The 20558-nt window shown below is 42.6% G+C and overlaps 1 protein-coding gene across 3 annotated transcripts in view; it reads left to right on the top strand.

Annotated features, from left to right (window-relative positions):
- NPHP4 (nephrocystin 4) overlaps positions 1-20558 on the top strand; it is a 133429-nt gene that overhangs the window by 65819 nt on the left and 47052 nt on the right. For all 3 annotated transcript variants that reach the window (XM_082612521.1, XM_082612520.1, XM_082612522.1), the window contains exons 11-12: positions 34-216; positions 8545-8683. In XM_082612521.1, the coding sequence (XP_082468647.1) occupies positions 34-216; positions 8545-8683 (322 nt within the window). The remainder of the gene's footprint in view (positions 1-33; positions 217-8544; positions 8684-20558) is intronic.

Genomic DNA, 20558 nt, shown 5'->3' with positions numbered 1-20558 from the left:
ACTCATGACCAATGTGCTTTGTTTCCATTCCAGGCAGCTTCGGTCACCTCCTTGTCGAACCTGGCATGTATGCACATGGTGCGCTGGGCTGTCTGGAACCCCGTGCTGGAAGCCAGCTCCGGGCGGGTGACGTTACCTCTACAGGGTGGGATCCAGCCCAACCCCTCGCATTGTCTGGTCTATAAGGTACCCCCAGCCAGCATGAGCTCCGAAGAGGTAAATTGTTAGAGGTTCCGTAAGTATGATTATTTTCTATGAGCTTCTAGCAAGTTCATGCATTTTCAAAGTCAGAAGCTGACAAATATGTTTGCTGATGTTTCATGAGCACTGTTTTTTTCACGTCATGGCTGTGCACACTTAAAAAATAAGTGTGGTTTCTGAGTCATAGTCGGCTGTGAACTCACTGAGGCCAGTTTTATCTGGGGTCTTATAATGTCCCCGGTCATGTATCAGTCTTTCAAGGTGACCTGCGGGGCCTGTGACTCTTATTTGTGTACATGGTGCCATGAGATCCACTTCTGTGCTTTTTAAAAAGCCCTCTTTTTTTTAAAATTTATTTTTTATTGAAGTATAGTTGAATTACAATGTTGTGTTAATTACTGCTGTACAGCAAAGTGACCCAGTTAACATATATATATGTACATTTTTTCATATTCTTTCCCATTGTGGTTTATCACAGGATATTGAATATAGTTCCCTGTGCTATACAGTAGGACCTTGTTGTTTATCCATTCTGAATACACCAATTTGCATCTGCTAATCCCAAACTTCCCCCCCCAACCCCCTCCCCCTTGGCAACCACCAGTCTATTTTCTATGTCCCTGATTCTGTTTCTGTTTCATAGACAGGTTCATTTGCGTCATATTTTGGATTCCACATATAAGTGATATTGTATGGTATTTGTCTTTCTCTTTCTGACTTACGTCGCTTAGTATGATAATCTCTAGGTCCATCCATGTTGCTGTAAAAGGCATTATTTTGTTCTTTTCTATGGCTGAGTAGTATTCCATTGTATATATGTACCACATCTTCTTTATCCATTCATCTGTCCATGGACAGTTTGCTTCCCTGTCTTGGCTATTGTGACTAGTGCTTCTGTGAGCATTGGGATGGATGTATCTTTTTGAATTAGAGTTTTCTCCAGATATATGCCCAGGAGTGGGATTGCTGGATCCTGTGGTAATTTTATTTTTAGTTTTCTGAGGAACCTCTCTACTGTTTTCCACAGTGGCTGCACCAACTTACATTCCCACCAACAGTGTAGGAGGGTTCCCTTAATAAAAAGGCCCTCTTGAAACGTTTGATGCACTGGGGGCTGTGTCTCGTGTGCACAAGGCTGGGATGGGAGCCGGGCGGTGGGCACTGCCCTGGCTGGTCTTTGTGGCTTGTCACTCACACCCACTGGACCTCAACTCTCTCCAGCTGTGTCTGGAGGGGAGGGACCACAGCAGGACTTAAAAAAAAAATCTATTTTGAAATGAAGCTTTCTCTGATCCCCAGTATAGAAAGCAAATAAAAGTGGGACAGGGCCAGTGGAAGCATGTGTGTGTGAGTCTTATCCCCTGGCCTCCACTGGCCTGTTGGCGGCCTTGCGGGGTGGGGAGCAGAGACCTGGGGGCCACAGACACTGTGTGACACCACTGCTCTGGCTGATGTCCCAAGTCCTTCCTGACACTGCTAATGGGTTGTGACAGCGTTTTTGCCTGGGTGTGTTGTTTGATTCTCCTGCTGACATTCCTGAAATATACCCATCCTGTCTCAGCAGCACAAACAGGAGGCTTTTAGGACTCAATTGTCTAATTTTTCTTAGGTAAAGGACCAGACCTGTTATTTCAGTATGTCATCCGTGTGCTGAGTCTAGTGACAAACATTATTTTCCGTGTTATTATTTGTGGTTTGGATTATGCTTTGGGAACCTGAATAAGGGAGCAGCTGATTGTGCAGCTTTCCTTATTATAAGCAGTGTCCCTCATTATGGGGCCACATTTTGCTTCATTCCCACATGGTCTGGTTTGAGCCCTTATTATAAAATTGCCATTAGAAATCCTGAAGTCATTGCCATTTTCTCATTCTCATTCTCTCTCTCTCTCTGTGTATGTATGTATGTAAATAAATCCTTATTCTGTTTAATTTTAGCCTTGTCATGCCACTACATTTCCTTTGCTTTTTTTTAAGTGTGTAAACTATATTGGAGCATAAGTGTTGTGAAGGTTTGACTATCTTAAGGACACAAATATATTAAATACCATCATTTTTCATGAGGAATGTCACTTCTAATCAGGGTTTCTCAACCTCAGCGCTATTAGCGTTTGGGGCCAGGTAATTCTTTGCTGTGGGTCTGTCCTGGGCACTGGAAGGTGTGTCAAGCAGCATCCCTGGCCTCTTCCCACTAGATGCCAGTAGCATCCCCCCAGTGATGACAGCCTGAATGTCTGCAGACATAGCTGAACGTGTTCCTCTGGGGGCAAAATCGTCCCCAGTTGAGGACCACTACTCTAAACAGATAGAATTAGCTAAACTAGTGAACTGCCCCTGGCCACAAACTTGATTCGCTCTCCTGCTCTCTAAAAGCGCTACTCTGCTTCTGCCTGCGTTTCTCATCTCATGGAGCAGTGCCAGCAGCTACCCAGTCACAGGGGTGGGAACCTAGGTAAGCCTGGTCTCTGCCTGTGCACCCGTCAGATCATCTTGTTTGTTCATTCCGTGACTTTTTATTGAACACCTGTATCTGCTCCGGGAAAACTATCTCTAATCCCATGGAACTTACAGTTGAGTAGGAGTGGCAGATGTTAAAGAAGAAAAATACATGCCAAGGGCTTCCCTGGTGGCGCAGTGGTTGAGAGTCCGCCTGCTGATGCAGGGGACACGGGTTCATGCCCCAGTCCGGGAAGATCCCACATGCCACGGAGCGGCTGGGCCCGTGAGCCGTGGCTGCTGAGCCTGCACGTCTGGAGCCTGTGCTCCGCAACGGGAGAGGCCACAACAGTGAGAGGCCCGTGTATCGCAAAAAAAAAACCCAAAAAAAAACCCCCAAAAAAACCCCATGCTATACACATCCTATAATTTTTTACTAAGTAAATTTTGTGGTTTATGTGATTATGATTATTTGCTGTGAAGGTAAGTAGTGTGTTATGATTATGTTTTCCTTCTTAAACAACTCCTGTATTCTTTCCTTGAGCAAATAATTGTCTTTAAAAAAATTAATATCTCCAGAGGCAGCCGCTTTCAACTCTTAGCTGTGACATATGGTATTTACTTTGTTTTCTAAATATTATGCTTCTACTGTTATTTCTTAGTATATCAATTTTGGAAATTGTATATTGTCTTACAGTAATGATAGATGGGAACTTTAGCTCTTTTATACACTCCTGCACTTAAAAAACAACCCCACTTCTGTCTCCCCACTGCTTGGCCTTGCATTCAGGTACTGTTACCAGAGGTGTGCAGCACAGTGGGGTCTGGCCAGAGGATTGGAAGGGGAGCCCCGGGAAACTGGAAAGAACTAGGGGGATCTGGAGAAGGGAGGAGCTTGGAAAGTACCCCATAAAGTTGTTTAAGAAATGCTGAGCTAACCCCCAGCTTCACGTGCCTGAATCTGACCCTACACAGCATATCACAGACTTTGAGAACTGGACTGTGGATGGAGTTGCCCACTGGGTGGACCCCCGGCAGGAGAGGCCTGAGTATCACTGCACAGGCTTTGAAAATGGAACTGGTGTTGAAACCACCACCCACAGGAGGCTGGTTGGAAACTGGGGCTTGAACCCAACTGGGTGGATTCCTGACTAAACAAAAATATCAACATTCTCCATAGGATTTAAACGAGACTCAGAATCTTATAATATGATATTCAGAATGTCCATGATACAATCTAAACTTAATTGACAAAGAACGAGGAAAATCTCAACTCGTAAGGGAAAGACATTCAACAGACAGCAATCAATACTGAGGTGACACAAATGTTGGAATTATCAGACAGAGCCTTTAAAGCAGGCATTATAAAAATGCTCCAGTAAATCGGAGCGAACACTTTTGAAACAAAGGGAAAGACAGAAAGTCTCAGCAAAGAGATGGAAGATAAAGAAGAAGCAAATGGAAATTTTAGAACTGAAAAATAAAATTGCCAAAGTAAAGTATTCGCTAGGTGGACTCAATAGCAGAATGGGGATGACAGAAGAAACAGTCAGTGAACTTGAAGGTAAATCAATAGAATTTATCCAGTTTGAACCACAGAGAGAAAAGTGATTGGAAGACAGTGGACGAAGCCTCAGGGACGTGTGGGGCAGGACCACAAAGGCTAACACCTGTGTCATCAGAGTCCCAGTAGAAGAGAAAGGGTTCTGTGCAGAAAAAACATTTGAAGACACAGTGACTGCAAACTCCTCTAATTTGGCAAAAGACTTAAACCTACAGATTGAAGAGGTTCAGTGAACCCAGAGATAAATGCAAAGAAATCCACAACCAGACACATCATAATCAAACTGCTAAAAAATAAAGACAAAGTCTTGAAAACAGCCATAGAAAAATGATGAATTACTTACACAGAGACAATAATTTGAATATCTGTAGGTTCCTTAGCAGAAATCACGGGGGCCAGAAGGAAATGGAGCAACATTTTAAAAGCAGTAACAGAAAGACACCAGAACTCAGAATTCTATTCCAGCAAAAGTCCTGCAGGAATGAAGGTGAGATAAAGACATTCTCAGATGAACTAAAACTAAGAGAATTCATTGGCAGGAGACATGCTCTAAGAGAATTGCTAAAGGAATTTCTTCAGACAGAAGAGAAATGATACCAGCTGAAAACTTGGTACATCAGGAATGAAGGAAGAGCATCAAAAATGATAACTATAATATAGTATTCTCCTCCTTTTGAGTTCTTTAAAATATGTTTGATGGTTGAAGCAAAAAGTATAGCAGTGTCTGATAGGATTTTTAAAGTATGTAGGTATAATAGGTAAGACAGCTATAATACAAAGGGGGCGGGTAAAGAGACCTGTAGGGTGATAAGCTTTCTACATTCCACTTGCGGTAATAAAATATAGATTTTGAGTAGATTGTGAAAAGTTAAATATTTACATTGTAAACCCTAGAGCAGTCACTAAAAATAGGATACAAAGAGACAGTGAGAAACCCAATAGATAGATAAAATGGAATAATTCAAAATAAGGCAAGGAAGGGGAAACAGGAATGAAAAACAGAGGGAACAAATCATAATAAAATGATAGTTCTGAATCCAGACACACCAATAATTACATGACATATAAATAGTCTGAACACACCAACTCCAAGACAGAAGTTGTCAGGTGGCATAAAAACTCAAGGTCCAACTGTATGCTGTTTACCAGGAACTCAGTTCAAATACAATGATGTGGTAGGTCAAAAGTAAGAGGATGGAAAACCATTCTGTGCAAACACTATTCAAAAGATAACTGGAGTAGCTATATTAATACCAGACAAAGTAGACTTTGGAGCAAAAGAAATTGCTAGAAATTAAGAGGGATATTACATATGATAAAAGAGTCAATTCACCAAGAAGACATACAATACTAAAAGTGTATGCATCTAACACAGAGCTTCAAAATGCAAAAAACTAATAGCGCAGAAAGAAGAAATAGACAAATTGACAGTGGTAGTTGGATATTTCAACACTCCTCTTGGAGTAAACTATAAATATGTAGATAGAGAATCACCAACATATAAAACTGAACAATATCATTAAGCATCTGGATCTAAATGACCTTTATGGAATGCTCCACTCAACAACAGCAGGATACACATTCTTTTCAAGTGCACATGGAACATTCACCAAGATAGACCATATCCTGGATCATAAAACAAGCTTTAATTTTAAAAGAACTGAAATTACACAAGGTATATTCTAGAATTAAACTAGAAACCAATAACAAAGATAACATAAAAAATTAGAAACACTTGGAAATTCATACACTTCTAAATAATCTATTAAGTCAGAGAGGAAGCCTCAAGAAAATATAGGAGATATTTTGAACTGAACAAAAATGAAAGTACAACATATCAGAATTCATAGGGTGCAGCTAAAGTGTGCTTACATGGAAATTTATAGCGTTAAGTGCTTATATAACAACAGAGAAAAGTCTCAAATCAATAATCTAATATTCCACTTTTAGAAACTAGAAAAAGAAGAAGAAAATAAACCTAAAGCAAGGCAGAAGAAAGTCAATAATAAAGATAAGAGCAGAAACTAATAAAACTGAAAACAGAAAAACAATAGAGGAAAAACTAGAGAAAGCCAGTGAAATAAAAAACTGATTCTTTGAAAAGCTCAATAAAATTGACAAACCTTTAATAAGACTGAAAGAGTAAAGAAAAGAGAGGACACAAATTACTAATAATAGGAATGAAAGAAGGGATACCACTACAGACCACACAGGTCTAAAAAGGATATTAGGAGAATACTATGAACAACTCTATGCCCATAAGCTTGAAAATTTAGATGAGATGGATCAGTTTGTCTTAAACAACAAACTATCAAAGATGAACTAGATAATCTGAGTAGTCCTATAACTTTATAGAAAATGAGTTCATGGTTAAAATACTTTTGAAAAAGAACTATCCAGGCCTATTCACTGTAAATTGTCCTAAACATTTTTTCCTTTAAGGAAAAATAACACTGATTTTATACATTCTCTTCCAGAAAGTAGGATAGATAGGAGCAATTCCCAGTTCATGTAACAAGGCCTGCATTACTCTGATATCAAAACTAGAAAAAGGCAGTACAGGAAAAGAAAACTATGGATACATAAGCCTCATGAACTTAGATGCAGAATACTCAACAAAATATTAGCAAATTGGATCCAACAATATGGAAAAAGAATAATACACCATGACCAAGTTGGGGGTTATCTCAGGAATGCAAGGCTATTTTCTATTTGAAAGTCAAAAATATGTAATTCATCATAGTCACAGCCTAAAGAAGGAAAAACGTATGATCATAACAATTGATGCAGAAGAAGCATTTGACAAAATTCACCGTCCATTTATGACAAAAACTGAGCAAACAGGAATAAAGAGGAACTTCCTCATCTTGATAAGAGTATCTACAAAAATCCTTTAGTTAGCATCACACTTAATGGTGAAAGATTGACTTCTTTTCCCTGTAGGTCAGGAGCAAGTGAAGGATCCCCATACACAGTATTCAACATCTTATTCAACATTGTACTGGAAGTTCTAGCCAGTGCAATAAAGCAAGAAAACGAAATTTAAAAGCCATACAGATTGGAAAGGAAGGAACAAATCTTATTTGCAGACAACGTGATTTTCTGTGTGGAAAATCTCAAGGGATTTACCAAAAGCTCCTAGAATAAACAAGTTTAGGGAGATTGCAGGATACAACAGGAGGTCAAGATAGAAAAATCAATCACATGTCTTTACACTAACAACAGTTGGAAAGCAAAATCTAAAAAACAGCATTATTTACAAAAGCTGAGTCAAAGAAGACCTAAATAAATGGAGAGACATCTTTATGGATTGGAAGACTGTTTCCACATAGTAAAGATATAAATTCTCCCCAAATTGACCTATAGGTCTAATGCAATTTCAATCAAAATCCTTACATGATTTTTTTGTATATATAGACAAGCTGATTCTAAAGTTTATACAGAAAAGCAAAGGAATTAGAAAGAGTCAAAAGAATTTTGAAAAGAACGATAAAGTTGGAGGATTCATACTACACAATTTCAAGACTTTCATTAAAGCTACAGTAATTACGATAAAGTGCTGTTGGTAAAGGCATTGACCCATAGATGAATGGAATAGAGTCCAGAAGCAAGTCACAGTTTAGCAGTTTCCTATAAAATTAAATATACACATACCATATGACCCAGCAATCCTACTCGTAGAGAAGTGAACCTTATGGGAATGAAAACTTATGTCACACAGAAATACGTATACCAGTGTTCCTAGCAGCTCTATTTATAACCACTCAAGCTGGAAACAGCCCGAATGTTCCTAAATGGGTGAATGGATAAGTACACTGGGGTGCATCGTACAATAGAAAACTCCTCGGCAACAAAAAGGAATGGGCTGTGGGTACACACTACGGCCCGGGAGAGTCTCATCAGTATTGCAGGGAGTGAAAGAAGCCAGTCTCAAAGGTTGTATAGCATGTGATCCCATTTATATGACAGAAGAGAGGGGTAGATTGCGGGGTTGGGTGTTGGCAGGATGGTGTACAAGGAGGCAGTGAGGGAATGTTTTGGGTGGTGGGGCTGTTCTGTACCCTGGCTGTGGTGGTGGTTACATGTGTTAAAACTCAAAGAACTATACACCAAAAGGGAAACAGTCAACATAACATAGGTTAATTAAAAAATGCATTCGAAACTGGAGCAGCAATGCTGTGATTTCTGCTTGGGTGAGGGAGTTCTTGTGATGGTGGTCTCCTGGGGCTCTGATTCCCATTGATCATCTTAGGGCCGGGCGAATGGTTCCTGGTTGAGCTGTTCTGACCGAAGGGTGCTGATGAAGGGATCGTGGCCGTCACTGCTCTTGTTGTGGTCGATCGTAGGTGAAGCAGGTGGAGTCGGGGACAGTCCAGTTCCAGTACTCACTGAGCCCTGAAGGACACCCGGACACGCCCGTGGAGCACGCCATTCGCCCCAAGGCAGAGCAGCGGCCTTCCAGGAAGCCACCCACCTCCCCTTCAGGTAAGTGTGTGTAGAGAGCTGAGTCTTCCAGCTCATGGCACAGCTCCATCTGTGCCCAGTACAGCAACGTTTATCAGATACTTACTGCAGATTGCTTTAATTTGAATCAGTTGGTTGAGTTTTTGCTGAATACAGAGGTGTAGAACTGGGCAGTGATGAAGCGTGGCCCAGCACTTTGGGCTTCAGCCACGAGTCAGCTCTGTTGCTTGCAGCTCCCTGACCGAGGGCCTGGGAAGGTCTGTTGGTGACCCTTAAAGGGACACATCATGTGGGTGCCCTGCAGATACAGGGCTCAAGAATCAGAGGCTGGCTGAAAGCCAAGGACTGCCAGCTTTACTTTGCACTTTAATGTAGCCATGAGTTTGCTGTTTTTAAAAAGTGCTTTCTACTCCCTTGGAGCACAGTCTGAGGGTGGGGAGGCCATGACCTCAGGGCATGGCTTTAAGAAAGGGATCGAGGGCTGTCAGCAGAGTGATGCCCTTCCTGTGGGTGGTGGCGTCCCCACGTGTGACCACGGCTGTCAGCTTTGCATTGGCTACACCACACCTTCTGCTGAGGCCGGTACCTTGTGTTCAGGGCCTCTTAGTTTATTCCCAAGGACAGGCAGCTAGTGTCCTGGTGGGGAATCCCACCTGTGGCGGGAAGAGGAGGAGTTTAGGAGGAGCGTTGAAAGAGCATTGAGCCCTTGGCTCTCAGCTTCTAGGGGTCTTGCTGGCTGAAAGAATGTTCTAGATCATGGCCAGTTAGGCTCTTAGAAAGTCAGAAAGGTAGGGAATGAACAAAAGTGTAAGCTGTAGAGGGGAGCTTAGTGTCCATCCATCCTCCAACCAGATGGATTTCCTCTGATGGACACTGCTGGGTGTCCATGGAGGGCCGGGCAGTATCTCTTGGGCAGCAGGTCCTGGGTGCTGGTGCAAAGGCACCAGTGAGTCTGTCATTTGGGAGTAGTTTTTTATGAGTTGAGATTCTAGTTTTTGGAAACTGGTCTTGTTGAATTTACTGGTTTATTTTTAAAATATTTATTTGGTTGCACTGGGTCTTAGGTGCAGCAGGCAGGCTCCTTAGTTGCAGCTCTCGGGCTCCTTAGTTGTGGCGTGAGAACTCTTAGTTGCGGCATGCATGTGGGATCTAGTTCCCTGACCAGGGATCGATCCCAGGCCCCCTGCATTGGGAGCATGGAGTCTTAACCAGTGGACCACCAGGGAAGTAAGTCCCAGTCTTGCTGAATTTAATCTTACAGTTGGTGGAAGCAGCACACTTGTTTCTCTGGCCTAGAACTTGATGTACTGGCCTCCATCTTTGTGACCTTCCAGGATTTTCCGAGATATTTAAAAATATTCAGGTACCAAACCTTAATAGTTGATTGCTTCGGGACAAAGCACATTATTAAGTATTTTCCTTCTTCCCCGAAAGGCAGTACATTTGATGGTTTTAATTGTTTTGTTCTTTCTAGTTTTGAATATTGTGCTTATCAGACTGTTCTCAGGATTGCTGTTTACCACCAGTGTGTACATTCATAATCGCATCTTATATAAATGGTACTGGAGTGTACAGCAGCACTTATACTTGAGGAATTGCCAGAATATCTGCTAGAATCCCTTGCAGTGGTGGGTGGTAGGCATGTGTTTTCCATCAGAGTCAGTTTAGAATAAATTTCCAATTTTATTTGATAACGTTGAATGCATGGAAAGCATAGAATATATAGTTAAAAATATTAAAGAGTCAAATTTATTCCTAACTGGTTCCCTTCTTTAAATCTACTATCTTCCCTTCTTTGACATATGTTCGTAGTTACATTCTAAAAATAAAACAAGGACCAACCTCTAAGAAATGTAAGGATGAAAGATAGTATCCTAGATTATAAAAATATGTATATTTTGTGATTAGATATACATATGACTACTCTGGTTTTTGATTAAGTAACTCAAAAGGACAGTAGTGACATGTAATAAACCCAGTTTAAAGTAATAAATACAGTTTACCCTGGTCCTTAGAAGTGTCTGAATAGATCATTTTCTTAGAGAAGAAACCCATACAGCTATCGTTAAGGGAAGGGTATAATTACCTTTTCTGGAAAGGAAATTTCCGGTGTTGAATTTTGATGTAGTCATGGCACTGGAAACAGCATCTAGTCTATTCTAATTGTCAGCCAGGACGGGATGACCCTGTTGGCTTCTCCGGCCTGACCTACTGTCAGTGTGGCTGTGGACTTTGGGTTTGCTCCCCCAGCTGCCCTGTCTGTGCTCATGGGGGCCTTAGAGGAGATTTAAAGCCTAGTCTGCTGCTGCCTCTGTTTCCCAGAATTGTCCTTTAACTGATGTTTTGCTTGGGGTTCACGGAACTTCTTGGATCTCTGGGTTCTTTAAATCACAGTTGGAACAGTTTTGATCATTCCTTCTTCTGGCCTCCTCTCTCTTCTCCCTTGGGGCCCCCAATTACGCATGTATCAGGCAGCGAGCCTTACTTCTATTTGTGGTCTTGTCTCTCTGTGTCCCGTCCTAGATCATTCCTATTGCTGCACCTTCAGGTTCACTCATCTTTTCTTCTGCAGTGTCTGATCTGCCATGAATCCCATCCAGTGTAGTTTTCATCACAGATACTGTAGTTTTCATCTCCAGAAGTTCTCTCAGGGTCTTTTTTTGTCTTCCATGTTCAGTGTTTCCTGTTGCTTCTTGAACATGGGAAATACCTGTACAACCACTGACAAGCTTATGCTTTAGTCTTCCTCTCCAAAGAAGGCAGAGGTAGGTAGACCTCTTAGACCTGCCCAGCAGTTAATGCTCCAGTATTTTATCCTATTTGAAATGACCCAGATAGTGACCCAGATAGTGAGTGAATTCTCATTTTAACTTGGTTTAGTTTCAAGTTACCCAAATCTGGAGATAATGTTACAGAGTTTGTCCCTACCTTAATATCTTTGTTTGCCAATTCTAATATCTTGGTCAGTTCTGGATTAGTTTTGATTGATTGATTTTTGTCCTAATTTGGGTTGTATTTTCCTGCTTCTTTATATTCATAATTTTTTTTTTACTGGATTCCAGGTATTGTGAGTTTTCTCATTTTGGGGACTGAATATTTTTGTAGTTGATAAATACTCTTGAGCTTTGGAAATGGTTTGGTCATTTTGGGTCTTGCCCTTAAGATTTGTTAGATGGGACCAGATCAGCATTTAGTTTAGGGCTAATTATTCCTCACTAGGTGACAAGACCCCTTTTGTTACTCTGCCTGATGTCCCTGAATTATGAGGTTTACCAGTCTGTGAGAACGGCTTCTTTCTGGCCTCAGGTGAGCCCTGGGTACTGGTCCTTCTAATTTTTCGGGTGGTTCTTTGCCCCTCCTTGGGTAGTTTCCTCATCAGTGATCTACTAAATCCTAGAGGGACCCTCTAAGTGGCTGGAACTCCTTCTCTGTGCACCCTTCCTGTCTGTGTTCAGCCCTGCAAACTCCAGCTTCCTTGGTCTCCTTGGACTCTCAGCTTGGTCTTCAGATCAGGGCCCCACTATGCACTGTCTGGGTTCCCCTCCCTGCACTGCAGTCTGCAGAATCACTCAACACTGTGACGTGAGGACAATTGGAGGGTTTACTTCTTTTGTTTCCAGTTCCTCAGGATCCTTTCCTGCCTGAATTCCAGTGACTTAAAGACTTGTTTTATATATTCTGTTAAAAAATTTTTGTTTCAGATGGGAGGGAAAATCTGGTCAGAATTAGCAGGCTTTGCCTGCTGTTAATGGCTTCTAGGCTACTGAAATCATCCACCCCAGGGCTGATCGTCCAGTGGTTTTGAAAGTTTTCCTGGCTGCTCTGTGCTGCGTGTGATTCACTAAACATGTCGTTGTTTCATGACTTTGAGTCTTGGCTCATGCCCTGTGCCTAGAAAGCATCTCCCTTGTGTACTGTGTTTATTTTCTTTTAAGATATATTCTTTTTGTTAAATTAAAAAATTACATATTCAAGAATAGCCAAGGTAGTTTTGAAGAAGAGAGGCTTCCCCTTTCTTGACTTGCAAGCTTAACAGCAAAATTATAGTAACTAGCACAGTATGACGTTGGTACAGACATAGATCAACAGATAACAAGACAAAGTAAAAAGCATGATGTGTGACAAATTACAGATAAGGAGCATGTTACTTTCCTACTGTTGTTATAACAAATTATCATAAGCTTAGTTGCTTAAAATAGCATGAAGTTAGTATCGTCCGGTCCTGGAGATCAGCAGTCCAAAGGTGTCACAGGCTGAAGTCGAGGTGTCTGGGCTGTGCCCCTGCGGAGGCCGTGGGAGAGGATCTGCCTCATCGCCTTTGCTGGCTCCCAGGGCCCAGCGGCACCTTTGGCCCCGTCCTCCATCTTCAGAGGCAGATTCAGAATAGCATTTGCACGTCTCTCTTGGACCCTGATTAATCACTCCTGCCTCTCTTTCACTCATAAGGACTGTTGTGGTTACACTGGACCCCCTCCACCATCCAGGACAATCTCCGTGTCTCCAGGCCAGCTGATTAGCAACCTTAATTCCATCTGCCACCGTGGTTCCCTTGGTGGCATTAATGCAGCGTATGCACAGGTTGTGGGGATTAGGATGTGGGCACTTGGTGGGGTGGTGGGCAGCATTATTCTGTCTGCCGCAAGAGTAAGGGCGGACCAGTCAGTTAACAGCGCTGGACTGGCTGTCCAGGTGGAAAATGGAAAATCAGATCCCAATTTCATGTTGTGTATACAAATTCTGGATGGATTACAAAACAGAACTGTAGAAATTTTAGAATCAGAAGATTAGAAAGAAGAAAGATGATAGAAAGAGCTGTTCTGAATCAATAAGGAGTGGTCCATAACAGGACAGAAGAATGGGCAAAGGGATGTGAGGAGAGAATTCACAGAGGAGAAACCAGAACAACCAATCAGCATATGCAAAAGTACTCAGTTTCACTAGCAATCAGAGAAATGCAAATTAAAATGAGAAATCACTTCATGCCCCTTGTGTTGGAAAAACGTGGCCGGCTAATAGCATGTAGGTTGAAGAGGATTTGGGAAGCGAGGAATTCCCACCACCCAGGGAGGAATGCAGGATGTACGACCACTTTGAAGAGCAATTTTGTAGTGTTTAGTTAATACCCTACAGCTGGGAAATGCCATTTCCAGACGCCCACTGCAGAGAGGAACTAGTTCTTATGACACGGGGCCTGTGTTTAGTGGCTGAAGCGTGGGAACGACCTGCCTGCGCCTCAGTCGGGGGATGGCTGAACGAGCTGATTTATTTGGACCATGGGTGCTATACAGCAGTGAAAATGCCAAGATAGGGCTCTGCATAAAATGGATGGATTAAAGGCCTACATATGAAAAACAAAACTTGAGGAGTCTTAGAAAAAAATTTGGAGAATATTTTTATGACCTTGAGGTTAGGAAGGCTTCCTTAAACAAGATAGACAAAGCACAAACCAAAAAGAGAAGACTGAGAAACGTGATAATGTTAACATGTAAAGCTTTTCTATGAGAGAAGACCCCATAAACAAAGTTAAAAGACAAGCCTCAGGACTGGGCTTCCCTGGTGGCGCAGTGGTTAAGAATCCGCCTGCCAATGCAGGGGACACGGGTCCGAGCCCTGGTCCGGGAAGATCCCACATGCCACGGAGCAACTAAGCCCGTGCGCCACAACTACTGAGCCTGCGCTCTAGAGTCCAGGAGCCACAACTCCTGAGCCCATGCGCCACAACTACCGAAGCCCGCATGACTAGAGCCCGTGCTCTGCAACAAGAGAAGCCACCGCAATGAGAAGCCCGCGCACCGCAACGAAGAGTAGCCTCCGCTCGCCGCAACTAGAGAAAAGCCCGCGCTGCAGCAATGAAGACCCAACGTAGCCATAAATAAATAAAAATTTACATATATAAAAAAGACAAACATCAGACTAAAAGATACTTGCAATACATAAAACCGTTAAAAAGTAATGGAAAGAATGAGGAGATTAGAAGGAAGACAGATGATAGAAAGAGCTCCTCCTGATCAGTAAGAAGGAGATAAACGACCGACAAGAAAAACGGGCAAAGGCCCTCAGAGGTCGTGGAGAAGGTTAGATGAAAAGAGGTTTGTCAGGGTGCGCAGGCTGCCGGCTCGGGGCAAAGGCTTCACGGTTGCTGTCAGCTGCATTGATCTTGTCGTCCTGCTGGCTGGCAGCACCGGTGGGCAGTGGCCACATGTTCATACTCCCTTTCAATCACTGGCCCAACTAAATACAGATCCCAAATCTCACTGGAAACAGGGCGACCACCAGGTCAGGAGCAAATGCAATATTTGCACCGAGCTACTGTTGACCCCAAAGTCCTTGATGGGTACAAACCAGTGCCCGTGTTGCCATCTAGGGAAGTGGGTTCCCGCCGGGCCGGAAAGCTTAGTGTTGGCCCTGCTTCTACCGTTTTATCTTAGCATTCTGAAAGAAAGTAAGGGAGCGTTTATTCGGATAGGTTTGCTCAGCGTGCCCTCCCCTTACCCATTCAGCAAACCCTATTGACAGTCTGTGAAGTGCCAGGTACATTTTAAAAAGAGACAGTAAGTGAATAAACCACCAAATATTTAGGTAACAGAAAGAATACTGTCCCACTCTGGTGTGGGGTGTTGACAGCAGGGAAGCTGTGCCTATGTGAGCAGGGAGTATATGGGAATTCTCTGTCCTATCTGCTCAAAGTTGCTGTGAATATAAAACTGCTCTAAAGATAAAGTCCATTAAAGAATAAGACAGAGAATAATATGTGGGGAACTTAGTTATGCCTGTCTTGATTTGATTAACCTGTGTTCAGGATTTATGTTTCTGTTTCCATATTTGAGGTTCATCTGTGGCAGAGGTCAGCAGATTCTAAGGCCAGATAGGAAATATTTTAGGCTTTGTGGGCCAGATGACCTCTGCCACGGCTACTCATCTCTGCTGGTGTTCAGTGAAAGCCATCGAGGATGTGTAAATGAACAGGTATGGATGTGTTCCAATAAAAATTTATTTATAAGCGCAGATCGTGTGCCAAACTTGACCAGTGGGGCATAATTTGCAGATCCTTTTTTTTTTTCTTTTTCTTTTTTTTTTAATGTGTAATAGTCTTTATTGAAACATACCCAAACAGTAGCCAGAGTAATCTCTAATTTTTAATTTTTATTTTATTAAGTCTTTTGAAAATGTAATATATTTAAATGTTCAAAAAATGTTAAAGTGGGAAATAGTAAATAGATGACCCAATTTTCTAATGGGTTGCTGGTCTTTACCAGTTGATAGAAGCTCTTGTTATGTTAAACAAGCCCTTTGTGATAAGGTTGCAAATTTATTTTCTCAATTTGTCTTTTTTCTCTTGACTTTTCTTGTAGTGGTTTTGCCAGGAGTTTACAAAAATTTTCATAGTCATCTTCTTTTTTTAAAAAAATAAATTTATTTATTTATTTTTGGCTGCGTTGGGTCTTTGTTGCTGCGCGCGGGCTTTCTCTAGTTGTGGTGAGCGGGGGCTACTCTTGGTTGCAGTGCACTTCTCGTTGTGGTGGCTTCTCTTGTTGTGGAGCACGGGCTCTAGGCATGTGGGCTTCAGTAGTTGTGGCATGAGGGCTCAGTAGTTGTGGCTCACGGGCTCTAGAGTGCAGGCTCAGTTGTTGTGGCCCACAGGCTTAGTTGCTTCATGGCATGTGGGATCTTCCCAGACCAGGGATCGAACCTGTGTCCCCTGCATTGGCAGGCGGATTCTTAACCACTGTGCCACCAGGGAAGCCCCTCATAGTCATCTTTTTTCAGTCTTCTCTTTTAAAGCGTTAAGAGATCATATTTTAGTTAGAAAGGTCTTCCACATTCCATGGTTATAAATAATTCTCTCAAGTTTTTTTCCTAGTAATTTTAGGGCTTTCTTCTTATATATACATTTAAATCATTGATCCATTTGGAATTTATTCTTGTATAAAATATTAGTTTACATCCAATTTATATTTTTCTAGATGGCTATCCAGTTACTGCAATACTGTTCAATTCTTAATGTTTTCCCCATTGATTTAAGACACCACTCTTATTATTTATTGAATTATTACTTGCATTTGTTTATATTAGTGGGTTCTATTTTTTAAAAACATTTTATTGGAGTATAGTTGATTTACAATATTGAGTTAGTTTTGGGTGTACAGCAAAGTGAATCAGTTATACATATACATATATCCACTTTTTTTTTTTAGATTCTTTTCCTATGTAGGCCATTACAGAGTATTGAGTAGAGTTCCTTGTACTCTCCAGCAGGTTCTTATTAGTTGTCTATTTTATATATAGATCCTTTCTTTTTTGTTGTCTTTATCAGGTTTTGGTATTATGAGCATCCTAGGTGTGTAAAATGAGTGTTTACTTGGGGTTCTCTAGAGAAGCAGATATACATACAGTATGGGAAGAGATATATGATGAGAAATTGGATCACACAATTACGGGGGCTGAGAAGTCCTGTGATCTACTGTCTGCAAGCTGGAACCCAGGAAAGCGGGTGGTGTAATTCAGGCTGAGTCCAAAAGTCTGAGAGCCAGGGCAGCTGGTGGCGTGGATTTCATCTGGGTCTGAAGGCCTGAGAACAGGGGGCCAAGGGCAGGAGACCGATGACCCAGCTCTGCGGTCAGGCAGGAGGGGTCAAGTTCTTCCTTCATCCTCCTTTTTGTTTTATACAGACTCTCAATGGATTCAACGAGGCCTCCATCCCCCGCCCCCCCCCCAACAGCGGGAAGGGCAAACTGCTTTAAAACTGAGTCACCCCTTCAAATTCGAATTTCATGCGGAAACACCCACACAGACACACCCAGAATAATGTTTAACCAAACATCTGGGCGCCCTGTGATCCAGTCAGGTTGGCACTTAAAATTTTAAGCTTTTTCTGTGTTTGCTACCTTTTCCTGTGCTTTAAAATAGTTTAAACAGAAGGCAGGACCTGTTTCTTGAAGGTCTGATAAAACTTACCTATAAAACCATCAGGAACTTGGTGCCCTTTGAAGGGATGTTTTGACAACCACTTAAATTTCTGTTTATGGTTATTGATCTATTTAGGTTTTCCATCTCGTGTTACCTTTTAGGATACATATTCTCCAGAAAAATGGTCAATTTCATTTAGTTTACAAAGATGTTGGGCTAAAATTGTATCTAATTTAAAGCTTCTAATTTGTATCATTAAATAGCAAAAATTCAACCAAGTAAATTTTAAAGCTCTAACTGGCTTTATTGAACAATTCATGAATCAGGTAGCATCCTATCTACCAAGTAGAAAGGCACTTGGAGGAGCTGAACAAAAAGGAAGACGTTTATAGGCAGAAGGGGGAGGGGGTGAGGAAGGAGGGGGCTACCTCACCTTCCTCTGGGGGATGGAAGGGGTCCACGTGGCTGTTACCTCATTGGTGCCAACCAGAAATTTCCAAACTGGCCAGTTAAGACCACTTTCCTGGGGAATATTGAAACTGCAGTTAGGTTAGGTACTAAGCCATGGTTCGGTGATACTGGATTAGTACAAGTGACAAGTGACTCCATTCTGGGCTGGTTGTTTCTTTTTGAAAGTATCTGTGATTAGGTTCCCTTTCTCATTCCTGATATTTTGGTGAATTTCTCCCTTTCTTGGTCAGGCTTATCCAAGGTTTCTTCACTTCATTATTCTCTTCAAAGAACTAGCTATTGGTTTTACTTATTGGTTCTCCTGTTCTTTGTTTTTGTATCTAACTGTATCTTTAATTTTAATTAACTTAATGAAAATTTAATTTTATATGCTTTTATCAAGTCCATCCTCTTAATTTTTAAAAAGTTTAAAAAAAGTTGAATGCTTAGCATTTTTTCCATTTATCTGTTTAGGAATAATATCACTTAAGGTTCTGCAGTTTTCTTCTAGGTGCAGCGTGTACTCTCATACGTTTTGATCTTTAGTGTTCTTACTTCCTCAATTGTTGGGTTCAATTTCTGTTTGCTTTTACCTAGAATATAGAAGCATTTTAACGTATCCCCACGTTAAAAAATACACTAAACTCTTCTTGCCCTTTCACATGGGCCCTTGCCCTCATCCTTAAAGCCCGGCTCAGATGTCTCTTCCCTGCAGAGCCTCCTTTCTGCATCTCCTGGCCTTTGTAGCTACTGCTCTTTATTTTATTTTATTTATTATTTATTTTTTATTTGGAAAAAGGAGTTTTATTTTTTAAATTTAACAACTGATTGTGTGGGTTTTTTTTAACATCTTTATTGGAGTATAATTGCTTTACAGTGGTGTGTTAGTTTCTGCTTTATAACGAAGTGAATCAGTTATACATATACATATGTTCCCATATCTCTTCCCTCTTGTGTCTCCCTCCCTCCCACACTCCCTATCCCACCCCTCCAGGCGGTCACAAAGCACTGAGCTGATCTCCCTGTGCTATGCGGCTGCTTCCCACTAGCTATCTATTTTACGTTTGGTCGTGTATATATGTCCATGCCACTCTCTCACTTTGTCCCAGCTTACCCTTCCCCCTCCCCATATCCTCAAGTCCATTCTCTAGTAGGTCTGCGTCTTTATTCCCGTCTTACTCCTTGATTCTTCGTGACCTTTTTTTTTTTCTTTCAGATTCCATATATATGTGTTAGCGTACGGTATTTGTTTTTCTCTTTCTGACTTACTTCACTCTGTATGACAGACTGCTCTTTACTTTATATCGTCTGTTGTCTGTTTCTTGCTTCTCATTACTGCTTTTGGGGTGTATCAGACAGGTTTGCCCTGGTAACAGATAATTCCTGAATCTCACTGGTTTAAAACAGAAAGCTTTGTTTCCTGCTCTCAGTCCACGTCCGTGTGGGCTGGTGGCGGCTCTGCTCATTGTGGTCACACATGGCAGTTGTCACCTGAGTATCTCCGGCCGCCCCCCACAGCACAAAGAAAGGCCCAGAAATGACCCGCCTCCCTCCTCCCAGCTCAGGGGCTAGAGCTGGCGTGTGGCCCCGCCCAGTCTCAGGGGCTGTGCAGCGTCCCAGCGAGGCCCCGGAAGGTGAAGAGGTGCCGATCCCTGGTGTGGGTATTTGTTTGGCATTAGAGACGATCATAGGAGCATCTCACCAGCGGGGACCCTGCTGATCCATCTTTCTGGTGCCCAGAGCATTCAGCACGTGTGGGTAGAGAAATGGGTCACTCAGGACTCTTCCATGATAGAAACTCAACTCAAAGTAGTTGAAATGGAGAGGGAACTGATTGGCTCACGTGATGGAAGGCCCTGACGTGAGGCCTGGCTGCGCCCTGGCCCTTGAGTGATGTGGTGAAGACCTGGTGTGTCTGTCTGTCTGTCTGTCTCCCACACCTCTGTCTGCTCACCCTCCAGCTGTCCGTGGTGGCTTCCTTCCAGGCAGGGTTTCCCTACATGGTGGCTCCGGGAGCTGCTCAGTTATCCTCGGACTTAGGAATCCCAGCAGGAAGAACTTCTTTTGCTCAGTTGTCCAGTCAGAGTCCTGAGATGGAGCCCCTCCCTCTGCCGGGTCACCTGCTGTACCCTGAATGACTGGGATGGGGGTGACCCAGGTGCATCCTGGGTCACACACCCTCTCTTGTGTGGGGTTGGGCCAGCCCCCCTGACCACAGGGGGTAAGGGCTGGGAGGGTGATTCCCCAAAGGGAAACCATCAGTGCTGCCCTCGGGAGAGAGGGTGGATTCTGGTGGTCACCTGATGGATCGAGGGCCTGATCTTCTGTCCCAGGTCTTTCCCTGCACTCAGCTGTTTCTACCGCGTAGTTGCATCCCAGCTTTGACCATCTTTTCCTGCATTTCTTGATCTTTGAATGAGTGGAGATTGATAGTTACTGCCAGTGGGACCCGGCCTGTCTTCCAGAAGCCCACCATCTCCACCCCCAGAGAGTCTGCTGGGCACAGAGCAGGGCACTGTGTGGGCTCCAGGGAGCACTG

This window comes from Mesoplodon mirus (assembly GCF_964341445.2).
Source record: "Mesoplodon mirus genome assembly, chromosome: 3".
Classification (NCBI taxonomy): Eukaryota; Metazoa; Chordata; class Mammalia; order Artiodactyla; family Ziphiidae; genus Mesoplodon; species Mesoplodon mirus.
The sequence above is the reverse complement of the archived record's forward strand: the minus strand, read 5'-3'. Positions and strand labels throughout refer to the sequence as shown.